Genomic DNA, 27768 nt, shown 5'->3' on the forward strand with positions numbered 1-27768 from the left:
TAGTATACAGAGATAAAAGAGATATTCTGAAAGTTATCTCAGACTTGCAATACGGAAGACCCATGGATAACTAAAAGCTGCCTTTTGTGGGAGGTATTTTATCCCTAGATCTTTATTCTTTTTTGTTCAAAGGAGAGACTCAGTGCCACATTCTTTTTCAGATACATGTACCATATAGTTTCAGATCTTAATAAATTGTCTACTATAAAAGAGTCTTGGCACTATTTGTTACGTATAAGATGAGAACATACTGACAGACCTTTAGGGCGAGAGCTACACTGACATCTTTTTAAGTCAAAACTTCAGCTTATAGCTTTCTTTAATATTAATGAGAGCTACTATGTATGTGTGAATACTTTGCATTTTTGCATACGCTTTCAGTATTAACCATTGTCTTGCATCTTGATCAGTTTCTGTGAGTGAATTTATTACAAGCCAGGCCAGCAGGATTATGCTAAATCCATTTACAGCMGTATATTCATTTTAGTCTTTTTCATCTCAGCAGTAATGACACATACTAAAGYTGTAAATGTTATTTAGATTAACAGTCATATATATTGTCCAATAAATTCAGAAACAGCATTAACCATTTTCTTCAGATGATGTTAATCAGTTCTTGGACAGCACCTAAAAATGCAAATGCAGGTAAGAATTAATCTGGATAATGGAGAAATATGTAAATTAGACTGTGAGAACATACAATAGATTGTTCTGGATAAAAGAAAAATCAGTGGAAAGCAGATTCCCTGGCTGGTGTCAACTGCACAGCATAGCCTCACACAAATTTTGTACTGCTTTTGAGATGAAGTTTGTTAATTCAGTTAYAGCTTGTGTGTCTGCATTCACAATGCAATTACTGTATAACCTAAGTAATTCATCCATAAATAATTGAGGGCTGACTGTGTTTTCTTTTCTAATTATAATAATTATAACACTTTCTAACTGTAAGCCTGCAAGCATTATTATCATTATTTTACAGATGGGAAAAGCAAGACTGAGGTCTGAGATGCAAAAAGGATRCTTGTGTGAGACCATACAAGTAGTCAGTGACAGAACTAGGAAAAACATCCATGACTTCAGACTCTGTTTGCTGGTCTTTTCATACAAAGAAGTGGATGATGATGTTTCCAAAATGTCTGTTTTCAAAATTATTGTACTGTTAATTCTTTTTGTAACAGTATTAACTTTACATGTGGCTAATTAACTATCTCCTCTTTTTGTTCTCAAGGCAATCTAGCTTGTTTGACAGTAGAAATTTTTTGTCAGTGACAAAGTATTTGTTTCTTGACCTTGAATGGCAGTCAGAATGACAACCAAATACTTAGTTTGAATGTTTTTGACTTATTTAATGGATCTGATTTGCTTTTACTCTTCTTATTGAAGGAACTGGAAAGAAAATATCCTCCTGTGCAGCGAATCTCAGCCAGGGGTAACAGCGACCTCTTTAAGTTTTAACCCTATGAATTGGCAACAACTGTGTTTTGTTAATGAGAGCTCTCTYACTATCTGGGATATTGAAAGGAATAATGAAGATCATTATCTTAAGCGAAAGTGAGTGTAACACCTTTCAGGTCGAAAGAAAAATCTAGACGTATATTTTAGTGACTAAGACTAGTGATCTACATCTGTTTGCAAAGAATTTTGATCCAGTTAAGTTCAACTAGCAATTACAACCAGTAGCTGTTAAATCACAACCCGTATGAATCTATCTAGTCAATCATGTGAATTGAATTTATGATTTTATTTTCTAGTGCTCATGTGTCCGGATTGTGCTCACCATTGAAGTTAATACTAATCAGCACCTTTGGTAGTTGCCTCTATCAAAAGCTGCAGAACCAAATTAATATAGTGTGTGGACTGTTTTCCTATTCCTGCATATAGTTATGTTGAGCACTGAGTGGGGACATGAATTGCTTTTGTAGCTGTGAGACTACCATGTTTGGATCAAGTTTCTTCATAGTAAGCATAGTTTAATATGTAGTTGTAATTGCAAATTATACCAAAAGCAATGTCAGTTTTCTGTGTGGCCAATTTACAGATCCAGAGAGGATGTTTTTGTCAATGCAATTCACTGAGCACAGCAAACTTAGAATCTATTTATGCTAAAATGKTTTTGGAGGCTAGTATAAAAGCAGGTAAACAAGTATGGAGCCTTTAAGATGGAGACCTTGAAGTATAACACAGATGCTGCTGCAATGGCAGCAGCCCTATAATTCCCATCAGTATATTTAATCTCCTTAACTGGGAATGTAACCAATATATTGCCACTGGGACAGTTATACTGGTAAAAGTATAGACAAGGCTTTAATTTGAGATCTGAAAATAAAACTGGAGTTTTTTTGCCTTGTRCCATTATAAAATATACATGTGAATATACATTGATATACTTCTTTATTTCACTTCTCATTCCATTCAGTAGAGGCTGAACCTCCACTGAGGATTCCTTATTTCACATAAAATTTTACCAAGACATAAATCAACATTCTCTCTAACCTACAGAATCCTCAGCTCCTGCATTATATCATCTACTTATATGCTGAGTACCAAACAGACTGCAACAGGCAAATACTACAGCTGCTTTTTTCATCATCTTTAAACATCCTCCAAATAAACGTTAAGCATGAATTGTTACAACATGCGTGTTAGGTGTGTGACATTATAAACCCTGATTAATATGGAGACAGCAGCCTGAAACAGTTATTTATCCAAGGCAAAAAAAAAAAAGACATTGAGCTAGGATGTGGCAGTCCATTTCTGCCAAGTCTCTGTTAGGAATATTCTTCTTTTGTAGTAAAATTACTATTGCTCTTCAGTGAAACAGCATGTGCTGTATGAAATGTTTGTCTACAACAGTCTTCTGTTACTGCTGCAGAAGTAAATCCCATTAACCAAGCTGCTGTCTCCAGGTTTTGAAAACATACTTCTCAGTTCTGTATCAGCATTTATTATTCATAATAATTCTTCTCCTCAGAAAGTGTCTCTTTCTTTTTCACAGCCCCGTGAAACTCCCTAATGAAGAAGGGTCTCTGAGTCCTCATGAGGATTTGTTTTCCCCAGATTCTCGTACTGAAAACCCTTACTATGGCCCTGTGATGCCAATTTCAGCTATTGCTGGACTGGTAGGAGATGAAGCAGAAACATTCATGGTAGTTACTAATTTTATCCATTTACTATCCCAAGTCATTATGTTTTTCATGCAGATAGATGTTAATAAAATTAATAATTTTAATGTCTGTTAAACAGGTACAATCCAGTAAAGGGATCTGTTGTCTCCACAATGTTTCTGAAATGTATTTTGACAAGAGACTTACAAGGCATGCTGCTATTGCGCAGTGCAGTACAATGCAGAGATTTCTGACACAGGTCCAAGCATGGTAATTTATCTGTGCAGTGGAGGTACTAACCTGGATCTCAGAAGCAGCATGGGCATGTCAGCATTTAACTGTGCCCAAGCTAGTAAGTTCTGCTGAAACCTTGAAAACCTGTTCTCATGCTAAACTGATAATAACCTTCAGGTATATTTGTTCCTCTTTGGAATTTGTTCTCTTCTTGACTGTAAAAATGCCTCAGGCTATGAAAATATAGCAGGCTTTATTCCAGCATTYGCTGCTTCTGAGATACATTCCCATACCACTGACAGTGTTGGATCTGCCCATTTGTTATATCTGTATTTGATCATTTACATGTTGGCCTCCTTTGAGATGCCTCCTATGAGATGCTTCAAAAGTGTTCTCATTTTGTTTGAAGTTTACTTTTACCTGACTATTAACTAGCAGCAATTCCCAATGTGAAAACATTTAATTTGCAAATCYGGGATTTCCTTCTAAGATTTAGAACATCAATTTCTATTTGGTGGCTTGGACTATGTATATAGGATGCAAAAACTGCCATGCATAAGATGACGGTGGCATTACATTACCTCTTTGCACAGGACAAATGTGAGTCCTGTAATATCAGATCAGTTTCTGCAGTAAACTTTTCTCATAAAGCAGAATAAAGAATAAAAATAGAAGAATGGGAAATGATGTTTTCCTGATCTCATCGTCTTTTACATGGCCTCATATGTTCAGATTCACAGAAGTTTCTTAATTGTGTAACTGCTGATGCCCTTGATGTCCAGGAAAATTGATAAGATTGACTACAAACAAACACCCTCTACTGATTCAGCTTACAAATGAACTGCTTATATTTCAGATCCTTTAGGTCATGGAAAATGAAGATAAAATATGCTCATCAGAGGCGTTGCCTTTCTCTTCTCCCTTACTGCCTCTTATGATAYGTGCAGATGGTGAATTACAAAAAAMCACTTTGTTCTCTAGTCTGCAAAGTGGGTTATGAGAGGTATTGAAAAAAAAACAACTGCCATAGTAGGGCTGTGAGGCATAATACAATTTGTCTGTCCTTGAATGGATGTTCTTCCATTCATCAAGATCAAATACTCCTCTGTGGAAAGCTACAGATGTAGTACTAAGATCTCAGCAGAAACGACTGTGTGAAGGAATGAAGACCTACCTGGGCTTTCTGTTACCACTCACAACACTGTTATTTTCAATTCTGTATTGGAATTCAGCACAGTTACAGATAAACTTTTCTTTCACTAGAATTGGGCATTCTCTGTAYAGTCATAATTCCAGTGTTTTATGAGACTGTTCTGCGCATCAATTAAAATGTAACAGAGTCGTGCCATAGTGATAATTTGTTCCTGGCAGGTTCTTATACTTAAGCATGCAGAACCATGTTATGAGCTTTTCCCCATGGAAAAGTTTGTGCTTTCAACCATGCTAGATACCATTATAGGATCTTTGCATTCCCAACTGCCTTCAGAAAAAAGTAGATTTCTTTTTAGCAGCTACAAGATGTTTATGTTCTCCAAATATATATAGAAACCTTTTACAGAGTAATAGAAGGGTGTTCTATTAGTCTTTGTCCAAGATTTTCTTTTCCTTCCCGTTATGTAGTATATATTTTGGTAGTTATTTACTGTCCTGGTTACCCAGTTGGATATATTTTGTTTGCGGAATAGTGACAGAGTAAGTGATGAACATCAGGATATTCGTGAATGAATGTTTTTCCAGAAATACAAACTATTGTTGTTTCTTTTGTTGCTGTGGTGGTATATTGTTTCCTGTGGACTAAATTGTGAGTGACAACACTCTTCCAGAAGTAGCACCAGGAGGCAATATGACTCAGAAACACTGAATCAATTTCTGCCATGGTTTTACTTTCCTCCAGAGTTGGCTAGCTGAGTAATTTGTTGCAGGCACTGCAGTTATTGTGCCTTACAATACTTTTCATGTAAGCATCAACAAAGCGGAGAACCATTTATTTAGACTATTATTTAGAGGAGCTGTTCTTAAACTACAGTTCATGGTTCCTTGGAGGTTGTAGCCCACTCCTAAGGAATTTGTGGCAGGCAAGTAAGAAAAGCAAACCTATTGTCAGTACACTTAAATTTGCTTCTTTTAAATTTGTTAGGGGTCCCTGCTCTGGAACATGGTGCTGAGGCTGGATATGTACCAAAGTGTAACCACAATGGGGCAGCACAGTGAAAGGAAATCAAACATCCTACCGCTTTCAGTTCTTTTCTTTCTTGCATTAGATTTATTTAATTTTGTTTCAGTATCTCTTACTGAGTTTTCTGAATTTGCTTTGACATGGCAAACTCATTTGACTCCACTTTGTCCCCATTACCAATTTTATTCCACTGACTTTTTATAAAATTTTTCATAACAAAGATTCATCATGGAATTTTTCTGTCAAGAGGTGTTATTTAAAGGGTGAGAACTTCAAAAAATAACCCTGCATTATTATTATGCAACACTGTACAAATGCACAGTTCAAAAAGCAAACTCATTTTGGGTTTACATAATCCCATTTTGGGATTAGCGTTTTTTATCTAGTTTACGTATAGAGATGGTCATGACAGCAGGTAGAAAGGAACATTACAAAAGATGTCTTTACACAGCAAGCTTCTGATTCAGAGTAGTTCAGCTACAACCTTGCCAAAGATTTGTGATGTTCAAGCCTCATAAAAATCAGGGAAGATACCTATATTAAATGTTTGTCTGGGTGATGTAAAGTCCCATTTTGTTATAGATTTACTACTGTTAGTCGTATTTGATTTATAAAGTAAATATTAATATACTTCATCTCTGTAACACCTTCCCTCTGAGAAATTCAAAATGCTCTTTAGGCATAAATGGAGAATAAGTTACTTATCCAKAATCACATAACAAGTCCTTAGCATATTTTACAAATAAAATCTAGATACTTATGAATCTCTGTCCTATGTTTTCATCACAAGTACATCCGTATTTCCTCTTTTTATAGAACCTTTAGTAAGACAGCAGGTGTTTTATAGAATTATAGACTCTTCAAATTATTTCATCCATCATATTCAGCCTAGTGTTCCTCACCACTTCTGCTCACATACACAGTTCRTTGAATCTTTTCTCTTAAATGTTTTCCCAAGGTTTTCCTGTTTTTTTACTGAATTCTTTTCAATCTGTTTTTTTCTATCATGGTATTTATATGACCTCTATTACCATTGTATTTGAATAACTCCCAATGTTTAATAATGTTTGTGTGCAGAATACATCTTTGGTGGAGAAGTACTGTTCTTCATGTTTTACAGAGGACAGATTTATGAAATTTATTTTAGAGAAACTAAATCCAAGGCACATGGGAAGCCTGCTGCAGTGATATCTCTAGAAGTAATTTGCAGATAACACAGATTGGCAGATCTGTTTTACAGAGCAGTTTGGATTGTATGATAAGATAAGCTATTCAAACAAAATGCATTTTAATAATGTCAAGGATGCAAGAGCATGTGTGAAGAAAAAAATGCGTTTTGGGGGGAGTGGAATCATAGTGGGTAGCTATTTCGATTTGGGTTCCCAGTGCAATTCTGGGGTAAAAAAATTCTACAGGCCTATTGTGTTGATTTTATTGTATAATTTTACCATAAAAAAGATTAAGAGATGACTTTGTTATGGTGGGTGAATAGCTTTTTGAGAGTAGGGATGATACCAGAGGACTTTCCAAGCTAGGGGACAAAACTATAACATGCAAAAGCTGGAGAATAAATCCAAACAAATTTGACAAATTCAAGTAAAAAAAAAACATACCATCATTCCTAATGATAATATAATTCATCACYGAAACAAGCTTCCAGGGAGAGAGGTGATTTCTCTATCTCCATCTTCAGACATAGACTTTTCTGGAAAATGTTCCTGGTTTTCAAGTTACTAGCCTCAGTGAAGGGATGACTGAATAAAATAAGGCTGATGCTATACAAGTGGTCAGGCTCTATGAGGTAATAATCTTTTGGRGGGCTTAAAATATGTGTAGCTACTTATGGAGATATTTGCCAATTGTTAACTGAACTTGTTTATTTTTGTGTTGAAGCCTAGAGATGTCTTTAAGCCTTCRGTGCATCCTACTGCCCATTGCTGGACTGCAACCTCTGACATTTACGTGGGCTGTGAAGAAGGATACGTTTTGGCAATTAATGCTGAGACACTGAATGTTTCTTTTCTTCAACAAAGCCCTGTATCTGGTGAGAAATAGCTGTGTTATGTTTTGTTTGTGTATAGAGAAAAGCAGGTTGGATAGTGAAAGATTTTTTGCTTTCTTCTGTTTTCCTACTGTGTACCTTAGAGGAGTTGTTAGGTTATCTTGCAGAGCCACGTTTCTTTTATTAGTATAGTAGGTATTTCAGAAACTCTCTTGAACTTTTGTGTGGGTTTCTTTAGCATCCTATGTCATTCATTTTTCTTTAGTAAAACCAAACAACGACAAAAAACCCTCTAATGCATCAAAACTCTTGGCAAAATGAACAATAATTCCTGGAACCTGATCTTATTAACAGCCCTACTATATTAACATAAAACTATTATTTTACCAGGTATACACAGTCTTCTTACTATTAGTTAAGTACCAATAATATGTTTGATTTTGCATGAAATACAGGATTGGCCTCATTTAGTATGCTAGATAATGTTTGCACAGATTTTTAAAGACTAATGTTTAGCATAACATTGATTAACAACAAAATTTAATTTAATATAATGTTGCTTAATATGGTTCCTTAAGATCTGCTCTAACATAAACTATTTTTTAATGAAAACAAGCCCATAAAGACTATCAAGCTTTACTGAAGAAAGCAGGAAGCACAGAGAGTGAACAGAAGAAGCTTTTGGCTTAAAACAAAGCAATCTTCTGTTAATTTATTCCAGAATGGGAGTGCTCAGTACATGTCCCACAGATTGATTGCAACCTGCCAGGGCAATTTGTCTGTGCCACATACATTCCTGCTTGTCCTTTTTCATGGGGGCCTTTGGCAGTCTAGTGACTGACTGAAGTTTTCTGGCAACAGCAGCTCATGCCATGCCTTCTTTTTTCTGGGAATCCCAAGGTCTCTCTCCTGTTACCTGCTACGCACTATCCTCCTGTGCCCATTCAGAGGGCTCCTAGATGGAGGATAGTGAGATACAGGCTGCATAAATTGTTCTGGCAATGGCAACCTGTGCCCTGTCACCCTCTGGGGAGAATGGAAGGTGTCAGTCCTACTGTGCGTAGGAAAGTCACTGGTTCAGCCAGGTGGTAAGAAGGGTAGTGGAATAGGCTTCTCCCTAGCACTGGAATAAACTGAGTAATGTGCTATTGTAGACCAACACAGAACTTTTTCTCTAGTGAATGCTGAATCAGTGTTAATAGCTGGTAGTCTTTTAGAAGTGATAAAGCCAAAGGGCTGGTGATAAACTTGTTTCCTTCTTTTTTCAATGTAATACATTGTTTTTAAAGCTGCAGCAAATATCCCTGATTTTCCCGAAATACTATATCTCTCTTCAGTTTTGATGGTTATCACAGAGTTGGAAAGCTGTTCTTTAAATAAAATCCAATGTTATTCTGTGTTATGAAGTTATCAGAGTTGTAAGCTTACCAAATAGAGTTGAAAATCATCAAAAAAAAAGCTGAGGTKTGACCAGAAATGTTTTTGCCAGTTCAGTAGAAGGCAAAAAGAATATTTGCCATTTGGGCTTTTACTTGGCCTGCATATTCTTCTCTGAGTCCTATCCTAAAATTGTGTAACAGAATTGTCTGTATTCAGATTGTACTGAAGCTTCTGCTTAATTTAAAATGTACTGAAATCTGACTCTAGTTAACAGAATGCTTAAGTGCCTGTCCAGCTTTAAGCACATGCTAAATTCCCACTGTAATGTTCCAAACAGGATCATAAGCAGCCACAATATTTCACTTGGGCATGTTTTTCAGACTGACTGAACTTTTTCTCATAAGTAAATCAAATTAAAAAATCATAGTTAGAAATAACAATACTAAAACTTAGCACTAGATGATAGACAAATCTGCATGCATATCACTCTCTGTGGCAAGTACTGCTCTCTCCATTTTACAGCTGTAAGCTGAGCCACAGAAAGTTTGGACCTGCTCAGAGTCACATAAATGACAGAAACGATGGATACGGGGTCAGAGCACAAGTTCCTGACTCAGTACACTGAACCTAGCCTTTTGTTCAGTAGACTGGAATACAATTGACTTTTAGTGCAACATGGACTATAAACAAAGTTGACATTATGAATTATTTTCTTTTGTGCAGAAGAAACGCGTAACATATTGGACCTGTTGTCATATCTTTATAGAGAAGTACAGAAAAAGAAAGGTATTGCCTTGTTCAAATTAAACTAATAGATTTTTAGACAGCACAAGTGATGGCGGAGAGTAATCATATGTGAGTACAGCTGAAAGCCACTTGTTAGAAAAACTCAGAACACACTGGCCTCTGAGACAGATTGATGGCGATCTTTTTTATGTTTACATGACAAACGACTAATTGTGCTAATAGACAGCCAAATGAATAGCCTCAGGAGAAATGGTGGCAGTGAAATTATTTCTGTTCATTCTAATCTAAACTGGGATAAATGATGTTAGAATAAGTTTCCTACTGCTTAGTTTTAGCAACATTTTGTTTAGAACTGCAACAATTAGTAATTTAGTTAGAACTTAGGAGTTTGTTTCAAACATTTTGGGGGGGGGCTCCACAGTACAAAAATGACATTGATAAACTGGAGGAAGTTCAGCAGAGTGCCACAAAGATTATTGGACAGATTGAGTACATGACATAGAAAGAGAGTCTAAGACAAGTGGTTTTTTTCAGCCTGAAGAAGAGAAGGATAAGGGTGAATCTTACTGCTGCTTCAGCTACCTAATGAGAGGTTACAGAGAAGATGGAACCAGACAGGCAAAGGACAAGTTGCAGCAGGGGAAATTCTGGGTGGAAAAAAAATTCACAGTGAGGGTAGTCAGACATTGGACAGGTTGCCTAGAGAGCTGTGGAATTTCTGTCCTTGGGGAGATTCAAACATCAGCTGGATATGACTCTTGGCAACATGATCTAACTATGAAGTTGGATCTAACTTTGAAGTTGGCTCTGTGCTGAGCAGAGGTTAGATCAGAGTACCTCCTGGGGTCCCTTCCAGCCTACATGACAAATGATTCTATTATTGACAAACTTCAAATCAAATGATTTCCCAAATCAATTTCTAGTTCATCAGACCCCAGTAGTACTGTCACTTCAAATTATGTATACTGACCTTCTCCTTCATTATCACAGCAGAAGGTCCAAAGAGTATATGTGCAATGGGGTCTTTTTACTCACAAATAGTAAACCCTCCCAGATTTAAAGTTGAGACACATTGTTGCAGTAAATTAAATTTTATATTTAACAACATGTTGTTTTTGTGCTTTCAGATGGCAAACTGAAGGATCTGGAAAAACGAGTTGTATTGTCCATGGCATTTTGTAAAGATGGACTATACACAGCTGGAAATGTAAGGCATCCTTCATGCTTACTATAATTGTATGAAAACAAAAGAACATTCAAAAGAATAACTTGCAGAGAGCAGTGCAAACATAGGAGTAAGAAAAATACAGGGTTGTAGAACTAGAACAGTTCTCTCTAGTGTTGTGTATCTTTTCCTTTGTAAGACTTGAAACGAGATAGGAAGGGAGCAGGGTGGGAAGAGTTTCCATTTCTTGTAGTCAAAGAAGCAACAGAGGACAATCCTATTTTTAACAAAAGGAAAAGAGCATTCTAGAGAAGCAGAAAAGAGTATAGATGGACATAAAATAGGAAAGGAGAGAAAATGACCAAGAGAACTGCCTAATTGTTTTGTGCAAAGTCTGCCTTACTGTTTAACCCAATCTCTTGATTCCATTGCACATTACTGCTTAAGAAAAAAAAGAGTGGGACAAATTCCTACTGTTTCAGTAAACCCAGTATGAAATCCTGAGTATAACTGATGATAGAGCCTATTGTTATCAAACATGACTTGTTACTAAGACTTGTATTTAAGAATAAATTCATTTTTAAGAGAATTATTATTCATGATAAGAGTCTTCCGGATGTAGACATAATAAAGGCAAATTAGTGATGGGATACAGTCAAACGCTGTTACTTTAGATGCTTTCCGAAGTTCTTGCAGTTCAGTTTTGCCAGAGTGGGCTAGGATAAATGACCTAGATCTGATGTGGATTTGTACTTTTATGCACAGGAGGGCATTGTATTCTGTTATCATATCAAAGGTCTCCAGTATGAGATGACAGTCTGCGTTGATATCTCACAACCCATATCCAGCCTCATATTCTCTCCTGATTACACCGTACTTCTGATTGTAACCCAGCAGGTACAACATTTGAGACAATAGTGTCATGTAATTAGATGTTCCTGTGATTCAACTGTATGTTGATACTATTAATATTCTATACCTGTAATGTAATCTCACGAGTCAACAAATTATACCAGAGGTGAATCTAGCCCATCTTGTGTTTTTAATGATAGATTAGAAAGACATTTATGAAACACAAAACAATTCTTTTACAGATGGTGGACTATGAAGTATAGTTGCTATCAACGCTGAGATTTCCAAATAGAAATACTTGTGTGTGTAGAGTGCAGTGCACGTTCAGGATCTCCAGTGTGTCCAGGCCATGTGGGACCTACTGTGCAATGAACTCTAGTCTTGATGTGCGCCCACGCAATAAGCAAAGTGAAGCTGGGGCGTGTCAGATCTACTGTGACGATGCAGTAGAGCTGATCTGCCTCTGCAGATTGAATTTGTCTGGCAATCCAGTCCAAGATCCTTCTTTGATCAGTCTGCCCAATGTCCAGAAATCTTGGGCAAGGGTCCCAAGTCCTCAAATTCCACCTGTTTTTTCAGGCCTGTAATCATTTAAATTGGTATTTTAAAAACTCTTCAAACTTTTTACAAGTAAGACCCATTACAACATAACAGAGAAAAACAACAAGAGATTGTAAGTCAGGATTTCTGAGTTCAGGACTACAGTGTCAAGGTAATTTTGGTCACACTCTCTCTCTGGTTTAATTTTCCTTTTGTAAAACAGGTAGAGTAGTGCATCCTTATTTTCTGAGAGCTTGGTCAGTATTAATTATAAACTGTTTCTAAAAGGCTTTGAGATCTTTAGATAAAAGCATCTCTTAAAGTGTGTTATTTATGCTTTGTGTTTTATGTTGTCTTGGGATAACACAAAATAGTGCTTTTTATTTATTCTATTAAAGCAATTTTGTGAAACAAAACTTTTTGAAAATGTGACTAGCTGGATCACTATAAAATGAACTAACCTGATCTTCAGCTAGTATAAGTTAGTTTAGTCCACCAAATTCAGCTGGGCACTTTTTACTTCAGTTAGAGTCAAATATAAAACTGAAGAGTGAAGCTCAGAAAGGTGGGTATTTTTTGCGGAAGTGGCTGAAAGTTCCCAATGAGAGGTTTCATAGCTAAGTGATGGATTTTTTTTATTTGTCAGGGAACAATCTATACTTACAAACCTGCTCACAGTGGAGAAGCAGTCAAACTCTTGGATGCATGCAGCAGTTGTTTTCTGTCAGCTGATTTTCTTACACCAGGGAACAAGTACTGTGTGGTAAGGAATGGTATTCTTCTTTTATATATAATAGTGGCTCTTTTCAGTTAATCCAGGTGTTACTRAGGCACAAAACCCAAAGCCTCACAGATTTTGGGACRGTTCTTATATGTGTTACATTAGTGTAACTACTCATTAAAGGAAGTGAATGTCATTACTTCAGGTACAGCCTATGAAAGGATCAGTACTTGCCCTACAATGCAGGGCRGATAACTCACAGGTTGTTAAAATGTCATATTGGTTCTGCTGTTGATCATGTGACTCTTTATGGTTCAAGATCATAGCTGTGCAGGAGATAGATTCATTTTAGAGAGCARATATTGGAACTAGAAGTTCCCACTGATCTTTTCAGCCTTCAGTACAAATTGGAACAGCTGGAGAGATGCCTCTGTCCTGGGTCCAGGGGCAAAGAAGGCCTTACTGATGGATCTGTCTCATCCTGAGAAATCCTTCACACAGCCAGCATAGGAACCCTAGGGTTTTAATCAACTGAGTTTGCTGAATCTGTTTGTTAGCTCTTAGCATGGGAATGATAAATTTTACCTGCCTCAGACTGAGAAATGTGAGAGTTGATTGGTCTCTAGCCCTACTATACTATGGAATTATAAAATTGTCTTGATATAAGAAGAACCCAAGCACCATTATGATATGCCAGTGTTTTTCATGTGGAAAAACAAGATTTCTCCTTCAGCCCTTTCCTATGCAAAGAAAATTATAAGCAGGTTTCTCTATTGCTGGCTGAATGGTGGGAATACTAATACTGATCAAGGTTACATGTTCTGCCCTACATTGTCTCATCCTGCTTAAAATCCATTCCTGTAGCTGCCGCAATTCATAAAAATTATTAAGCATTTTCCTTTACTGATGTACCTTGGAGAAAATGGGCTTATAGCAAGAGCACTGTCTAGCAAGATCATTTCAGTCAAAACTAGTACCCCTTGACCTGCTATGCTCAGTCATTATTTGAATGTATTTTCCACAGATCATCACTAGCCATTACAGACTATTTGTTTTTTCCACCCTCTTACCAGTATGTTTTTCTCTGTTCAACAGTCTGTAGCAATTTCAGGGGAAGTGCAAATTTGGCTCCTGGAAGATGGGACTTGTCTCAGCCAGTTAAGCCTTGGTGTTGAGGAAAACATAACTGGGAGCTTTACGGTGACTGATACTTAGAATTTTCATCTTTAATATCTCTCAGTTAATAGCATTGTACTCCATAGAACTGGATCAACCACTTTTTGAGGAAAGTTGAGTAGTATCTTTGAATGACAAATAGAAGRGATTTTAAAAAGATTTTCTTGGAGAATATTTCCTTGAACTAATCAGAAATTTAACTGAGCACAGAACAGAGGAAACATTTGAACCTAATGTCCTAATGATGTATCTTTAAACAAATATTGATAAATCACATACATCTAAATTTTATGATATTACTTTATTCAATTTCTATTTTTAATGAGTGTCAAAACTGAAAGGAAGTGTTTCAAGTGTATAAAAACTAAATGCACTGACTGATCTGAAAAAAAGGTTTTAGGAATTGAGATCTTAAAGTATTTCAAACCATTAATGCTTTGTCCCAATTTAAGATGCATTCGCGTCCTGAAATCTGTCATAGAATGAAAAAAAAATTCCTTTCTRTAACAGCTCTACTCATAAGCAAACCTCACCATTTTTAGGTGGAATGTCCTTCACTCAAAATCTGGATAGTGAATATAATGGTTTATTCTGAGGAAGGGATGATGAATGTAAATTTTGATATGTAAACATAGAGCATAGGGGAAAATATCTATGATGTCTCTAAAATCTTTTTAATGTAAAAAAATAAGAAAAGAAAAAGATCTTTAGATAAATCACTTGAGGTTTCGTTTTCCCAAATTTTAGGGACTTTTAAATAATAAAAGAAGTTGCATACTAACATATAGCATAAGATGATATAATATAATATAATATGATCCCATTAAGTATCTTTTACTTCTCAACTAGGCAACTGCTATGGCTTGCTGTCCCTCCTCAAATAGCGTTGCTGTAGGGACCAGAAGGGGTGAAATCTATTTCATCGATGTTACCGAAGTTGAAACTCCACGGGTTGTTCACAGAATTTTTCTTTCCAAATTTCCAGTGCTGTCTTTGCAGTAAGTATGTAGTAACAAGGGCAGAAATATTGTCACTTTGTTGCTTGAACAATGCTCGTTGTTGAACAAAAAAAAGTTTTTATTCTAAAAGTGTCAAAATGTTTAAGTTTCAATTTTTTCCCAACATATTCTGAAATACTATGCAATAGGAATAGTAGCAGGATTTAGATGAGAAAAATATAATAATCCTGTATTTTTAAGAAAGTTTAACAGAGCATTTAAGATACTGATTTATAAGATCCTTTCTGACCATATGCAGTAATTATGGGCAATTCAATGTTTCTAAATTTAGAGGGTTATTCCTCACTGAATATAAATTTGAGGTTTTGTGAACTTAAGTTTAAGCCTTTGGCTCATCCCTTCTTATATGGTGGATTCTATTACTATTCTATTACCATTCATTATTCTTTTGTTAACTGTTAATGAATTTACTAATTCTCCTATAATTAGCTATAGTGATCCAAAAGGCTTAGTTTTGAAAGTGCTGGTTTTCAATACAGTAATTGGCAAATTTAGGAGGGATCTTTACTTCCACTTTTTAAAAAATAGAATTGATTTTGAACTGTTAAACATTAAAATAAATCCACCTGTTATTTGAAGACTCAGTTGTGATCTCTCTTCACAATTACCTAAGATAAAAATATCTCCCTGGAGCAACTTATTCAAAGTCAATCAGTGCAAACAAAGGCAGCTGTCCATTCAAAATAATATCAAAATCTTGTCAGTAGTTTTATCTAAAAAAAAAAGTTATCTTCAAAGGAAGATTTAATAAAGTCATTAAAGTAGACTGCTATGGAGTATCATTAGCTTTAGACTGAATGCCCACTCAACTAGAAACTCCAYTCATAACACTGGGTTTTACATCAGGCCCTGACCCTGTTAATGCACAGGCTGAAATCTCAGTTATATTTATGCCGTCAGTGAAGTYGGTAGAATTGTGGGAGTGAGATTATGAGCAAAATTTGACCCATTGTATTGAACTGCTTTTAGAATTTAACATTCAAAATCTTTATTTAACTTAGATTTATATTTTACCTAGTTATGATCAGAGTGGCCAATTCCTCATCACTAGAGCTACAGAAGGACATATATTTATTCTAGACGCCCGGCCTTCAAAATTATTCCAGGTTCTTGGATATATAGGTAATATATATAACAACATTAATCACATTGTATTTTCACTATTTGCTGTATTTTAAGTATACTTGCTGCTCAGACTCAGCCACTCTCCTTCATTCTATTTATTTCTGGAGAACAAAACATAAGGTTCTTCTTCTCCTCTGTTTCCCAGCCAAATTTTGTTCTGGCCAATCTTTTTTTTTCTTGTAATTTTAGTTAGCAAATGCACCAATGTTACTTTTCTGCCAGAGCTCAGATAATTCACCAGGAAGAGACTGGATCAGTTTACCAACTGATCACAACTCCAGAGCAAGAAGTCAAGAATGGTGCTAGCAAAGCACTCAGGATCTCTGTGGCCTACCATATGAGGATTTAGACTAATAAACTGTAGGTTATGATATCTGAATGCAGTCTCCTGTCACAAACGTCCATCCCACGTCTCTTTAACACAGGGACTGCTGGAATTGTCAGCTTTGCTGGTTGACACTGAAGAATAAAAAACGATAGAATTTTAACTCACAGACAAGATTCTTCTGACATTTATAAATCTGTTTATGCACTATCTCAATTCCAATAGCCTTATATTTGTAGACCACAGCTATGCGTATAGATCTTCATCCTAATTTTAAGGATAAAATACATTATTTTATCATTTTAATTTAGTTTGACTTCCAGGATAATATTTGGATAGGTTATATGTGAAGACAAATATAGAATTACATCTCCTCAGATAATTTTCTGAATTGCCTGATCATGTTCTCAGTGGCTGGCTGACTTCTTCGAACAGGGTCTTTCTGTGCTTAGTCCTGTGATTATGAGCAGACTCCCTCAAAAATTGCCTGCTAAAATTGAATCTGGATGTAAACTCAGATTTGAATTTTTAATGCAGTAAAAACCCTGGAGGTGCTCAGTATTCTCAGCTCCTGTTGTCTCCAGCTGAAATTGTGTACGTTCAACACTTCTGAAACCAGCTTGTGGCTTGTCTGACATTTTAATGCAAATTCAGAACGGTATGGTTGCATTCTGAACAAAGGTCCCTGTTTTATTTCACATGATGACTTAGCAAGAACAATGATAATTTGATTCAGTAACAGTTTTCATTGTTTTTCCCTACCTGCTTCAGTGTTGGCAGATGAAGTCCTTGGACTTTCTGTGGTTTCTGACTTCAAGCATGACTTAGTTGAAGTGGTAGCACTTCTTAAAGTAGCAGAGGTTCAGCGAGCAAGACTGGAAATTTTTTGTCTACCTTCAGCTCTCACAACAGGTAAAAATGAAATAATATTCACTGTGATATTTTTCTAAGACAAGCACATATTATTGCCTCCCCCTACACAAAATACTAATGATCTTAATCTCTTTCTTCATCTCATCCGTACATTCTCCTGGGACACCACTTCTCAAGTGGCTGTCTGTAGACTGACCTTTGTCAACTGATTCATTTCAGCAGGACAGTGGCATGCTGATTGACTGAGGGAAAGGCAAGGAAGGAAGGAGAAGTGAGAAGTAATTTACCTGCGGAATCACCAAGCCACAACTTAACTACTACTATTATTATTGTTTTGTTGTTGTTATTGTTGTTATTGCTATTATTATTATGTGGGCAATGCTCAAAGCCAACCACAAATAGGCCTCATGCTTGGCATCACCCACATACAGAATAGCATACCAGGTGTTCAAAGTAGAATCAATCCCACTAGGCTCCTCAGAGAATTATTATAGGTATATGATAGCTCATCAGAAAAAGGTTAGAGGTTGATACATCYCAAAAAATGATTCCCTGTCTTTCTTATAGGTTCTTTAGATAAAAACACCAAGGAAAAAGCCCACTGTATTAAAAAATATTAACTTGTATCCCAATCAGGAATGCTACAAAGAAACATTCTGTTGTATGAGGAACAGATGATAATTAGTGAGAATTAAGAGTGGCCTACTTCCATTCATCTGCTGAAAATCTGACCCAATGTATCTGCCATGTGCAGTGTGCATATTGAGACAACATAGAGTGCTAGTTTGTGATCTGGAAGAAAAATGAGGGGAACCTGTCAGTCTCTCACTAATTGGGTAACCCACACTAAATTCTCAAAATGCTTTTCATGCTTTGTTTTATATATGCCATTCTCAACTCTGTAACAACTCAGTAATTTGTTTCTGCTGTTCAGTACAAARCTATAAAATTATAGCATTTTTAAAGTGAGTCCTTTTTTTCAAAAAAACTATAAGCAAGAAAAAATGGACCCAGAATGTCATGACTGATCACAGAACTTTTAATTGTGTCTGCACCAAAACTGGTATTCTGGGAATGCATTGATTTGGGGCACTTTTTGGAATCAACTGAGAAACTAATTCAGTCATCATGAAAGAGCTTAAATGCACTAACTTAAGTAAGTTGCACTGCAGGCTAATATTGCACTTAGCATCCTCCCCACCCAGGCAGTGCAAGATGACCTTGGTTGGCAGTGACACTAGGCACTTCCAGTTTTAAGTCTCTTCCAGCCAGGAATTGCCAGTCAAGCAATACAGTTTGAGGTTTCAGTGATGTCTTCAGTTTGTCACATTACAGTAAAAATGTATCCAGTGTTCAGTGTTACCATCATTCTACTTTTATATCATTTTACTCACGTTGTGTGCACATGAATTGCTAGCAAAGCTTTTTGTAGAAAAAACTTGTGTAAAACTGTGAGTAAGCCTAGTTTCAGATTTTCTTGTTATTTATTACATAGTTTTTAAAAGACCTTACAATTTGTGAAATTTCTAAAAAATGGTTTTCAGTGAAGTTAGTATTTTCTCTAAATGTCCACTAATATTGGGCTTTTTTTGGTGCCCAATTTTAGACATTTAAAAATAGAGTCTGATTTTCAAAGTTTGCTGAGTATCTCGAGTTTTTGCATCAGTGTTAATTCCAGGTGCCTCTTGAAAATTCAAATTAAATAGTCAAAAAGAATAAAATGCCTTTTGATGATGTGAACATAAGTGTTATATCCAAGAGCACTCAGGGTATGCATACTTCATGGCAGAGATACCTGAACTAGTTCTAGATGAAAGCAATGATGACATGAATCTCCATGCAAAGTAATTAGCACTGCTTATGTAATACCCCAAAAGTGAGGTAAATTAGTATATACAAATTTCCACAGCACTGTGGTTAAACTGCTTCTAGTAGTCATTCAGAGCAAGTTGAGCTATCTCTATGCTTCGTCAGTGTGCCATATGGACACAACCGATAGAGTCAGTGTTAAAGCTAGGTATATTAACTCCCAGTTTCTTCCTTGAAAACCTAGACCACGCACACTCCTTGCTGAGATTGTTTGGCTGTCACAGTTACTTGATAGGTGAAGCACCTGCATTAGTGGTAGTGATGTCTCTTTCTCCTTGTTTCTTTTTTCAATCATCTTCTAGATAATGATAAGTATGTTGATGAACAAGGAATGCTTAAGGCTAGTGCCATTAAAGTGGAGCAATATGATCTTGATTATCCTTTGAGCTCAGCAGTCAAATTGAAGGATGATGTCGTGTATGGCTACTGTACCTGTGCACCTTTCATCTGTAAATACCATCTCTCCGAACAGGTAGGTCTCTAAAGCTGTTTTATTCTGAGTGCTGGTGAAGTACCTGCCAACAAATGCTGCAGATGAAGTGAATATATCAGAATATTATATGAAAAAAGTCCTCTCTGCACTAAAAATACATACTCCATCCATAAACATCAACTTTCAGTTCACTACCACCTGCCCAGAAACCTGGCAAAAGAAATTATCTCCTTGATCTAATGCAGAGAAAGCCAAACATTGATTTTTAAATCTTACACAGCTTGCAAAYGCTTCACATGTAGCTTCTGTACTGGAGCTGTGCTTTTGTGCAGTCTGATGAGTAATCTCAATATCCAGTTATTGAAGGAACTGAGCCAACAGGGCTGCTGAGAACAACATCTTTCCATGAGTGTAAAACCCAACTGTAGACCCACCCAAGCCCTGCCTCACAGTGAAGTAGGGGGGGCTTTAGGAAACTGCTGTCATTCCCTGCTGATGAACTGGTGTTCTCTGCAGCTCATAGGTCTCCCTCAGTTTAAGAATCAGGCCAAGCAGAAAGGTGAATTCCAAAGGCGAGGGACTTCCTAAAGTCCCATACTTTCTAAGCCAAGAAACTACAGCTCCAAACATATTGAATACAAACTCTTTTGAAAAGGCAAGAAAGGAATCAGCAGCATAGCAGTGATACTGCATCCCAAGCTCAGTCATTCAACAACATTTTAAATTGCAATGCATGTGATAGACAACCCACCAACCTATCATTAGTCTTTGTAAAATGGCATAGATATTTCCATCATCTCAACTGCTGACTAACATTTTGTTTGGTTGACAGAATATGTTGAAAGACCCATCAGTTTTTTTATCAGAGAAGAGGACTCCTAGCAAACAGTTTGGACCAGGGTTCCTCTGTTTATCACCTAACAGTCGTTGGTTGGCATCAGCAGCAGAGGATGGGGTTTTGTTCATCTATCATACTTTTACTATGGTAGGTAGGCATCCAGGCACAGGCTTCATTTGGCTTTCACTGGAAAGAACTGTGACAGCTACTTTCTCTCACTATAAGCTTTTCTTCATTTAAATAAAAGGTGTTCCAGCAAAATTTATGTTGAATGTCAAGTACCACAGGGTTATACAGTATGATTGTTTTTATACTGAATGTTTATGTGATCACACATACTACTTACTTTCTTCTCCAGTAAATCTTAGGGGAAATATTTTTACTATTCTTCTTTGTCTCCTGCAAAATCAATAGACTAGAAACTTACCCCTATCTGTAGTCAAAATTATAAACTCATAAATTCTAGTCTTTTATATACTTCTTAGTGACATTTTGAATAGACCTGTATCTAAAAATAAAGGAGCATAGTTTACAGACATATTCCATTAGCAAAACATATTTGCTGATATTGCTTCTGTGACTTTTTCAGGATGTACTTGCTCAAAAGCATTGTCACTCATATCAAGGAGGGGGAATCAGATCCATGGTATTTTCACTGGATGGCCAGTTCATGCTCGTTAATGGCGTAAATGATGGTGCCCTGGTGTGTCTGAAATGGAAGTATGTTTAAAGTGTCAGAACAATATTGATGGTGTAAATTCTTGTATCCTGACAGGCTAATTTTTGTATTTACTTGTGATTCTAGACCTCCTTTTTATCAATCTCAGATTTGGTAAGGACAAGAATTGGATGGAGTTGGATACTAAGATCTGTCCTCTTATCTTTAGAGGTGGTCTTTCTTGCTCATGAAAAACTTCCCATTTGAACCTCTGAGAAATATGTGAATTTCTTGTATTTGGGGTGTGGTTGCACTGCAAGATATAGGAGTATCTTCCAATAAGTATTACCTATAATGAGCTTTTTATCACTYTCAAATAAACCATCTGGGAAGGACTCTCTGAGTCTATATGAGTAGGGACTTAACCCCATGAGAGCCTGTCTTGACTCAGCTATTCAAGGACAACACAGTTTTTCATGGGAGATCAACTGTGGCTATAGAGAGCTCTAAGGGGACACTGGGAGTAAGAAACACTTGAAACTACAGCTTTTCTGTTGTATAGACAAATGTTTTGGCAGATGCGGAGATTAAAGATGCAATATCTGTAACCTGGGTAGTCCCTCTTTCAGAACCTCTAATTCTGTGGAAACTTCATGTAATGTTTCATCCAATTCTAAAATTCACACAATATTGAATAATATGTAGAAATATTGAATAGATATTTTTAAACGGCTTAATATAGTGTTACAAAGAATATTTAATACCTCATCCTTTTCCATAATATACAGAAAATACATCAGTTCCCTTTTTTTTACTAGGAGAATAAAGAAAATTGAAGTTAAGGAAGCTGCTTTTCACTGGCGATCTCTTCTTGCTATATTGAACAAGTCCACTTTCAATGAAAATGCTGTTTTAAAATCTATGGCAGAATGGCAGTTTGACCCAGAATCCACATCGGAATCACTCCCAGAAGGGAAATTTGAGGTGTTGTCTTTATTTTTGTAGAAAAAGGTTGATTATTATCCTAAAATTATAGATGATAAAGCCAATCCTCAAGACAAAATCTGATCCTTTAGTAAAAGTGGAAAAATACCCCTGAGAATTGGCTGACTATGCTTAATTATTGATTTGTCTAATAGTATTATCAAGGAAATGGAATACTTTATGGGAAGATGACATTCACATCCTCAATTTCTTCAGCCACAGAAAACTGCATGTGTTAAAGTCAAGAGTTTCTCCTGGTGTCAAATTATGTGTCTTTCCCAGTATTATATTACTGCTATACATTGTGTGTCACTAATTATATATTTTTGATTGAAATGAAGCAAAACAGTGATTGCAGAGATTAGTACGGATATCCCACTAGAGTCAAAAGGCCTTGCATAATAGCATGGGTTTGCAGGATCAAACCTAGGGACTGATTAGGGAATAACAAACACGTTATAACATTCTCTGGAATTCTGTTTTTTGTTGTTATTTCTAATGTGAACTTTTCCATTTGTGATCTTATATTTTATTTCTGTCTCTCTTTAATTCTCTCTAAATACTTGACATGGATGTTAATATCCTTCATATCAGGAAGCATCTGAATCTTCCAATATAGAACTGACAGAAGAAGACAGCAGCTTCACCGGATTGAATTCAGCCATTACTAGTGAAATGACATGGATAGATCAGAAAATGAAGAAGGTACTTTCATATAACAAGCATTAATCAAGGCCAGCCTTTTCAAGAGTCAGTAGTGGTTTGGAGTGTCAAATTATATGCTGTAAATAAATCTAGTTTTTGAAGTTTTTCTGCCCTTTGGGCCTCTTTTAAGGCATTGTGATTCCAGCTTTTGAAGATGCTATCTCAAGACTATAAATAGTTTAGGGTAGGCACCCAGCATAGTGGGAGCTCTCAAGGCCAAAAGATGACTTCTGTGGAAGCAGTAAACTCAAAATATTTGGCTCACAAATCAACCTCCTGTAGAAACTCATAAAGGCCTTTTTCTTTTAAATGTGTCAGAAAACTGCACAGAAGATCAGTAGCAGAAACCAAGCAAATACTCTTCCTCCCATGGGCTGGAATAACAAATTTTATACCACTATTAAATCAATATTCAACAATATGACATTAATTGCAAAAACCCTGTCGTTTATTTCAGGTTAAGGCTGAAGTAAGTCTGTTATGTAACCAAAGATTTTTAAAAGTAAAAGTGCATCAAAAATCTAAGAGTCTATAAAGAGGAGATATCGTACTTTGTGAGCCTAGAAATTGCTATGTTATTGTTAGTATGGATTTTTTTCAGAAATATGAACTACAGGATTGTAGCAGATTCTTTCTGATATGAGCCAGAGCTCTGTATTTTGTCCAGCTTTGGGGGTTGAATGATAGAACAAAGCAGAAGAATTGCCCCATACAAGGTATTATTGTTTTGTGGGTGATCTCCAGAATGATCTTCCAAATTATGATGCAGTTTCACAAGTGACTCAAGTCCATCTAAGACATACTGCCACTCAAAGTGGCATCGTCTCCATCCCTCTCCCAGACATGTATTCCTGCTTCTGCTTTGATGCTGGAACTAGTGATTTGGTGCCTACACGGGGATTTTTTGGCAAGTCCTTGTGACTGTGCACCCACATGAGTACCACCAGAGTATTAGTGTCAGCTAGGGAACGGTGATGAGAAGCAAGGGTTGAACAGCAACAGTGTGATCCTAGGTTGATTTAAGGTGCTAATTAATCTCCTGGGAGACTCGCATCAGACCTTTAGAGGATGGAGTCCATCTGATAACAGAGTCATTCTCTGCCATTTCTTTGCCATCAATGCCATCATCCTGCATGAAGTTGTAAACTTATTTTAGAAAGCAAATTCCAGAGGTGCAGAGCAATTGTAAAATTTTCCCTAAGAGATTAATCTGCAATGCTGTAGCAGCAAAGAAAATGTCACTGCTTCCAGAATGAGCACCAGATGTTAGTTTACTTGAAACTTGAATTATCCCTCTGGAAATGTTTTGTGACAATGAAAAATCTAAGAAATACACAACACTTGACAAGTTCTGGAAGCAGGCTTTACCCAGTTCAATGCGTCTGTAATCATTTCACTTGTAAGTACTTCATTCTTTCATATTTTCCTTCTTTTAAGCTCTACTGCTGCACACCAGCTTACAATCTGACCTGGTTATACAATCTTTTCTCTTCTGAGCAATTCTGAGGATCACACTTCTAAGTTAGGACTATATCTGTTTCAGTTAATAATCCCTTTGGAGTTTGTTTTCCGTACCAATATTGTTCCTTTAGATTATTTCAGTCTTTTTCTCTTCTTGTGTATTTTTGTCCTTCAACTATGTATTTGTTGTATGGCAGGTCATTAGAGAAGAGACTCAGAAGTTTGCTAACCAGAAGAAGGAGCTGAAAATGGGAATTAAAAAGCTGCGTAAAAATGTGAGTTTCTTACAGGGATAATGGCTCAGCTTGCCAATTTTGTTTACAAGAACACTTCCTTCATAGTTACCAGCTCTAGGGCTCTGTTAGAGTTTTGTCACAAACTCTGAGCAGGCAATAATAAAGAGATATGCTCCTTCAGGGACTATACTCTGAACCTGTCAAGAACTATTGTCTGGTACCCCATTTCCCTTGCTCCAAAAGAAATATTTCATACCATCCGTATACCTTGAGTAGTCTGTCCTCTCAGCAGGCTAGTTTCTGTCTGTTTACCAAACTTCCATTATAAAAACTGCTATCCTCTCTTCTTACTCCTTCCTCTTCCTCCCGCTTCCTCCCATAGAAATTGCCATCTGCAAGAGGATAAGGCAGTGCCTTATTAACCAGACATTAGACTAAGTCGCATAGATTTGTGTGCGCTCCACACTATCTCTTTTCTATTTGCCTTCTCTGGGCTGTGATGCATTAGGCCCTGCAAACAGCAATGCCTTGAAATGCACAAACGTAAATACACTTGCAAACCCAGACCTAATCTGTTAGTGCCCATCTGAAGTATGTGCCTCCCTTATCTCTTATGGAAGCCCATGGCAGTTTGATGTACTACAAATTCAGCATCTGGCAAGCTTGGCCCTAAAGTAATCATGCCAGTGATTTAAGCTGCACATGAAGTCAAAAGCTTCATTAAAATTCAGTGTTGAATTTGGGTAGTAGCTAATATTTTAATACTATGTTTTACAGAATTAAATCTCATCACAGGCGAGCATGCAATGTATCAAAAGTTAATAAATTTGGGATTTTAGCTATGTCAGTAGCATATTTTGTGACCTTGGTCAAGCCGCTTCACTATTATGTGAAAGAATCCATGTGCAGAATATAGAAAATGCTACTAACAATTCCAGATCAGGTAGTTGGCAGAAGAGTTTAATTTTTATAAGATAACTTTGGGTGATTTACTGTATTACTGCTTTATAAATATCTGCTAGGAAGACAAAGAAGAAATATTTATTGTTAGTAACATTCGCATGTGTGATCTTCACTGAGTTAAAATGGAGCAGCCTTCTTTGGAAAGTCTTTGGAAAGCTTTGCACTCATATAAAACATGTTCTGGTTCTATGAACTACAACTGCTGTGTACAAGTTCAAAAACAATTTAATTGAGTGCTTAGAATCAGAGAATTAAGAATTGTATTATATAGATTCTTAGAAAGTATCTGCAACTTCACATATTACATCCAAATCAGCTTTAAGACAAAGGTGAAATATATTCACATATTACTCTCCATCATTAGCTACAGGCAGCCCATCCTACCCTGTACCCTGAAGCAGTTAAAAATGAAGGCAATTAAAATCATTTTCTCTGCTATCAAGTTCTACAGTGTTAGAAGTAGCATTTCCTCTGTTCACATTCACATTAATTTTTGTTTCTTATTTAAAAAAAAAAACAGATCCAGAAAATGATGCATGAGAATGAACAGGTGCCAGACATTGAGAAACTGGAGCAGCAGGAGTTCAACCTGGATATAGAAGAGCAGGAAAGAGTGCAAGCAGAGGCTGAACAAGAAGTGGCCAGGGTATGATAGAACTGGAGAGAATGTTTTAAAACTAGCAGGGGAAAGGAGAAAGAATGAGTGAAGAACAGAGGGGATGGTCCCCAAATTGCTGCTCGTTACTGAGAAGCAGGAAATGTCTCCGTGTTTTTCTGACCAAATTTATATAAAATAACTCCATCTCTTGTTCCATTGTGTTCTCTGGAATATTTTTTATATTGATCCTATTGGAGAACATGCTGTGCCTCCAGGAGGCACTGAGAGAAGCTCATGAGGGCAGTAAGCTCCTAATTTTTTTGGTTATTCTCAAAGGATTCATATGCCAGTTTACTGAACATGAAAAATGAGCTGCTGCTACACCTCAGAAACATATGGGTCTTTCTGTAGACAGACAGGTTCAGGAGCAGATAAAATTTGAATTTTTAAGTTCTTCTTTGAATAGAAAGACCAAAAAAAAAGTTGTCAGTAGGTCTGAAGCTATACATACATGGACTGAAAAGAATCAGCAGAGTTCTGAGAATTCTTAGAAAATGAAGTGCGAGTGTTTATCACTTACCAGAATGGACAGTGTAAGAGGACAAGGGGAGGAAGGTTAGTGAAATAGTATGTTTTTGTAAGAATGCCTTCCAGTATTTACTTTCATGGGAACACAGCATAATAAGACTGAACTCTTGACTGTATCACAGACTTTAAGGTGCGCATGCAAAGTGTTCTAAGTCACTTTCTGAAGTAGGCAAAGCTGTTGATACAGACATCACCGACTGGAATATGATCTGTGCCAGAAGCTATAAATTCTAATCCAGCTCTGACACTGTGGCCTTGGGCGCATTGCTTAAGCTCTGTGATTCTTTTCCTCTCATATAAAATAATGCCTTTTAATACTGTGAGATACATTTTGGAGAAGAGAGATGCAATAGTCTAAAATGGTGAAATACTGCAATTCTTCATTTCATCTGTTAGGTTTATTTGGATAACTCAATTAAGTTGCCTGTTTTGCACCACATCCTCTTATTATTTTCTTTTCTTTATCTTGAAAGTTGAGGAAGGAGATTGATATGGAGAATTTAGCCAACTGCTATTTGCAGGATGTTATCAAACGTGAGTGCTGGGATTCCATGTGTGTAAAAGGACGTGCAGTTAAGGTAACCTCCGCTTTCCACCTAACTTTCTGCAGTAGTTTATTAAGGTACAGTGACAAAATAAATAGAAGCATAACACACTTCTCATTTGCTTCCCAGGCTCATGCGAATCTTTCATTTTGTTCATTTTGTTTGAGCCTTGGTAACTGTACCTTCTGAGTTGGATAAGAGTGTTGACAGGCAAACAAGCAATTCTTTAATTCTGTGTTCTCAGAGAATATCTTAATGCAGTGTTGTAAATATTATTTTTCTTCTTTTGCATGCAGTCTGTATGATTCCTGCTAAACAGAGCATAAAGGCAAAATTTATTCATGGTTTTGCGTATTTTAAATAGAGGGTCATTAGTCAAACTGATGATACTGGATTATCTCAAGGATGGTAAAAGACAAGTCATTTTACAAAAATCTAATTCTGGTAAAAT

At 36.5% G+C, this 27768-nt stretch overlaps 1 protein-coding gene across 1 annotated transcript in view; it reads left to right on the top strand.

The window, feature by feature from the left end:
- The window catches only part of CFAP43 (cilia and flagella associated protein 43), a 51853-nt gene that overhangs the window by 7964 nt on the left and 16121 nt on the right, over positions 1–27768 (top strand). The window contains exons 5-23 of the mRNA XM_026069671.1: positions 1384–1551; positions 2996–3146; positions 7408–7558; positions 9620–9682; positions 10771–10850; positions 11574–11705; positions 12847–12963; positions 14017–14121; positions 14947–15095; positions 16135–16238; positions 17338–17478; positions 19611–19780; positions 20574–20726; positions 21169–21299; positions 22056–22221; positions 22816–22926; positions 24585–24662; positions 26107–26232; positions 27246–27350. Coding sequence (XP_025925456.1) covers positions 1384–1551; positions 2996–3146; positions 7408–7558; positions 9620–9682; positions 10771–10850; positions 11574–11705; positions 12847–12963; positions 14017–14121; positions 14947–15095; positions 16135–16238; positions 17338–17478; positions 19611–19780; positions 20574–20726; positions 21169–21299; positions 22056–22221; positions 22816–22926; positions 24585–24662; positions 26107–26232; positions 27246–27350 — 2401 coding nt within the window. The remainder of the gene's footprint in view (positions 1–1383; positions 1552–2995; positions 3147–7407; positions 7559–9619; positions 9683–10770; positions 10851–11573; positions 11706–12846; positions 12964–14016; positions 14122–14946; positions 15096–16134; positions 16239–17337; positions 17479–19610; positions 19781–20573; positions 20727–21168; positions 21300–22055; positions 22222–22815; positions 22927–24584; positions 24663–26106; positions 26233–27245; positions 27351–27768) is intronic.

This window comes from Apteryx rowi, unplaced genomic scaffold (assembly GCF_003343035.1).
Source record: "Apteryx rowi isolate R43461 unplaced genomic scaffold, aptRow1 scaffold_3, whole genome shotgun sequence".
Taxonomy (NCBI): Eukaryota; Metazoa; Chordata; class Aves; order Apterygiformes; family Apterygidae; genus Apteryx; species Apteryx rowi.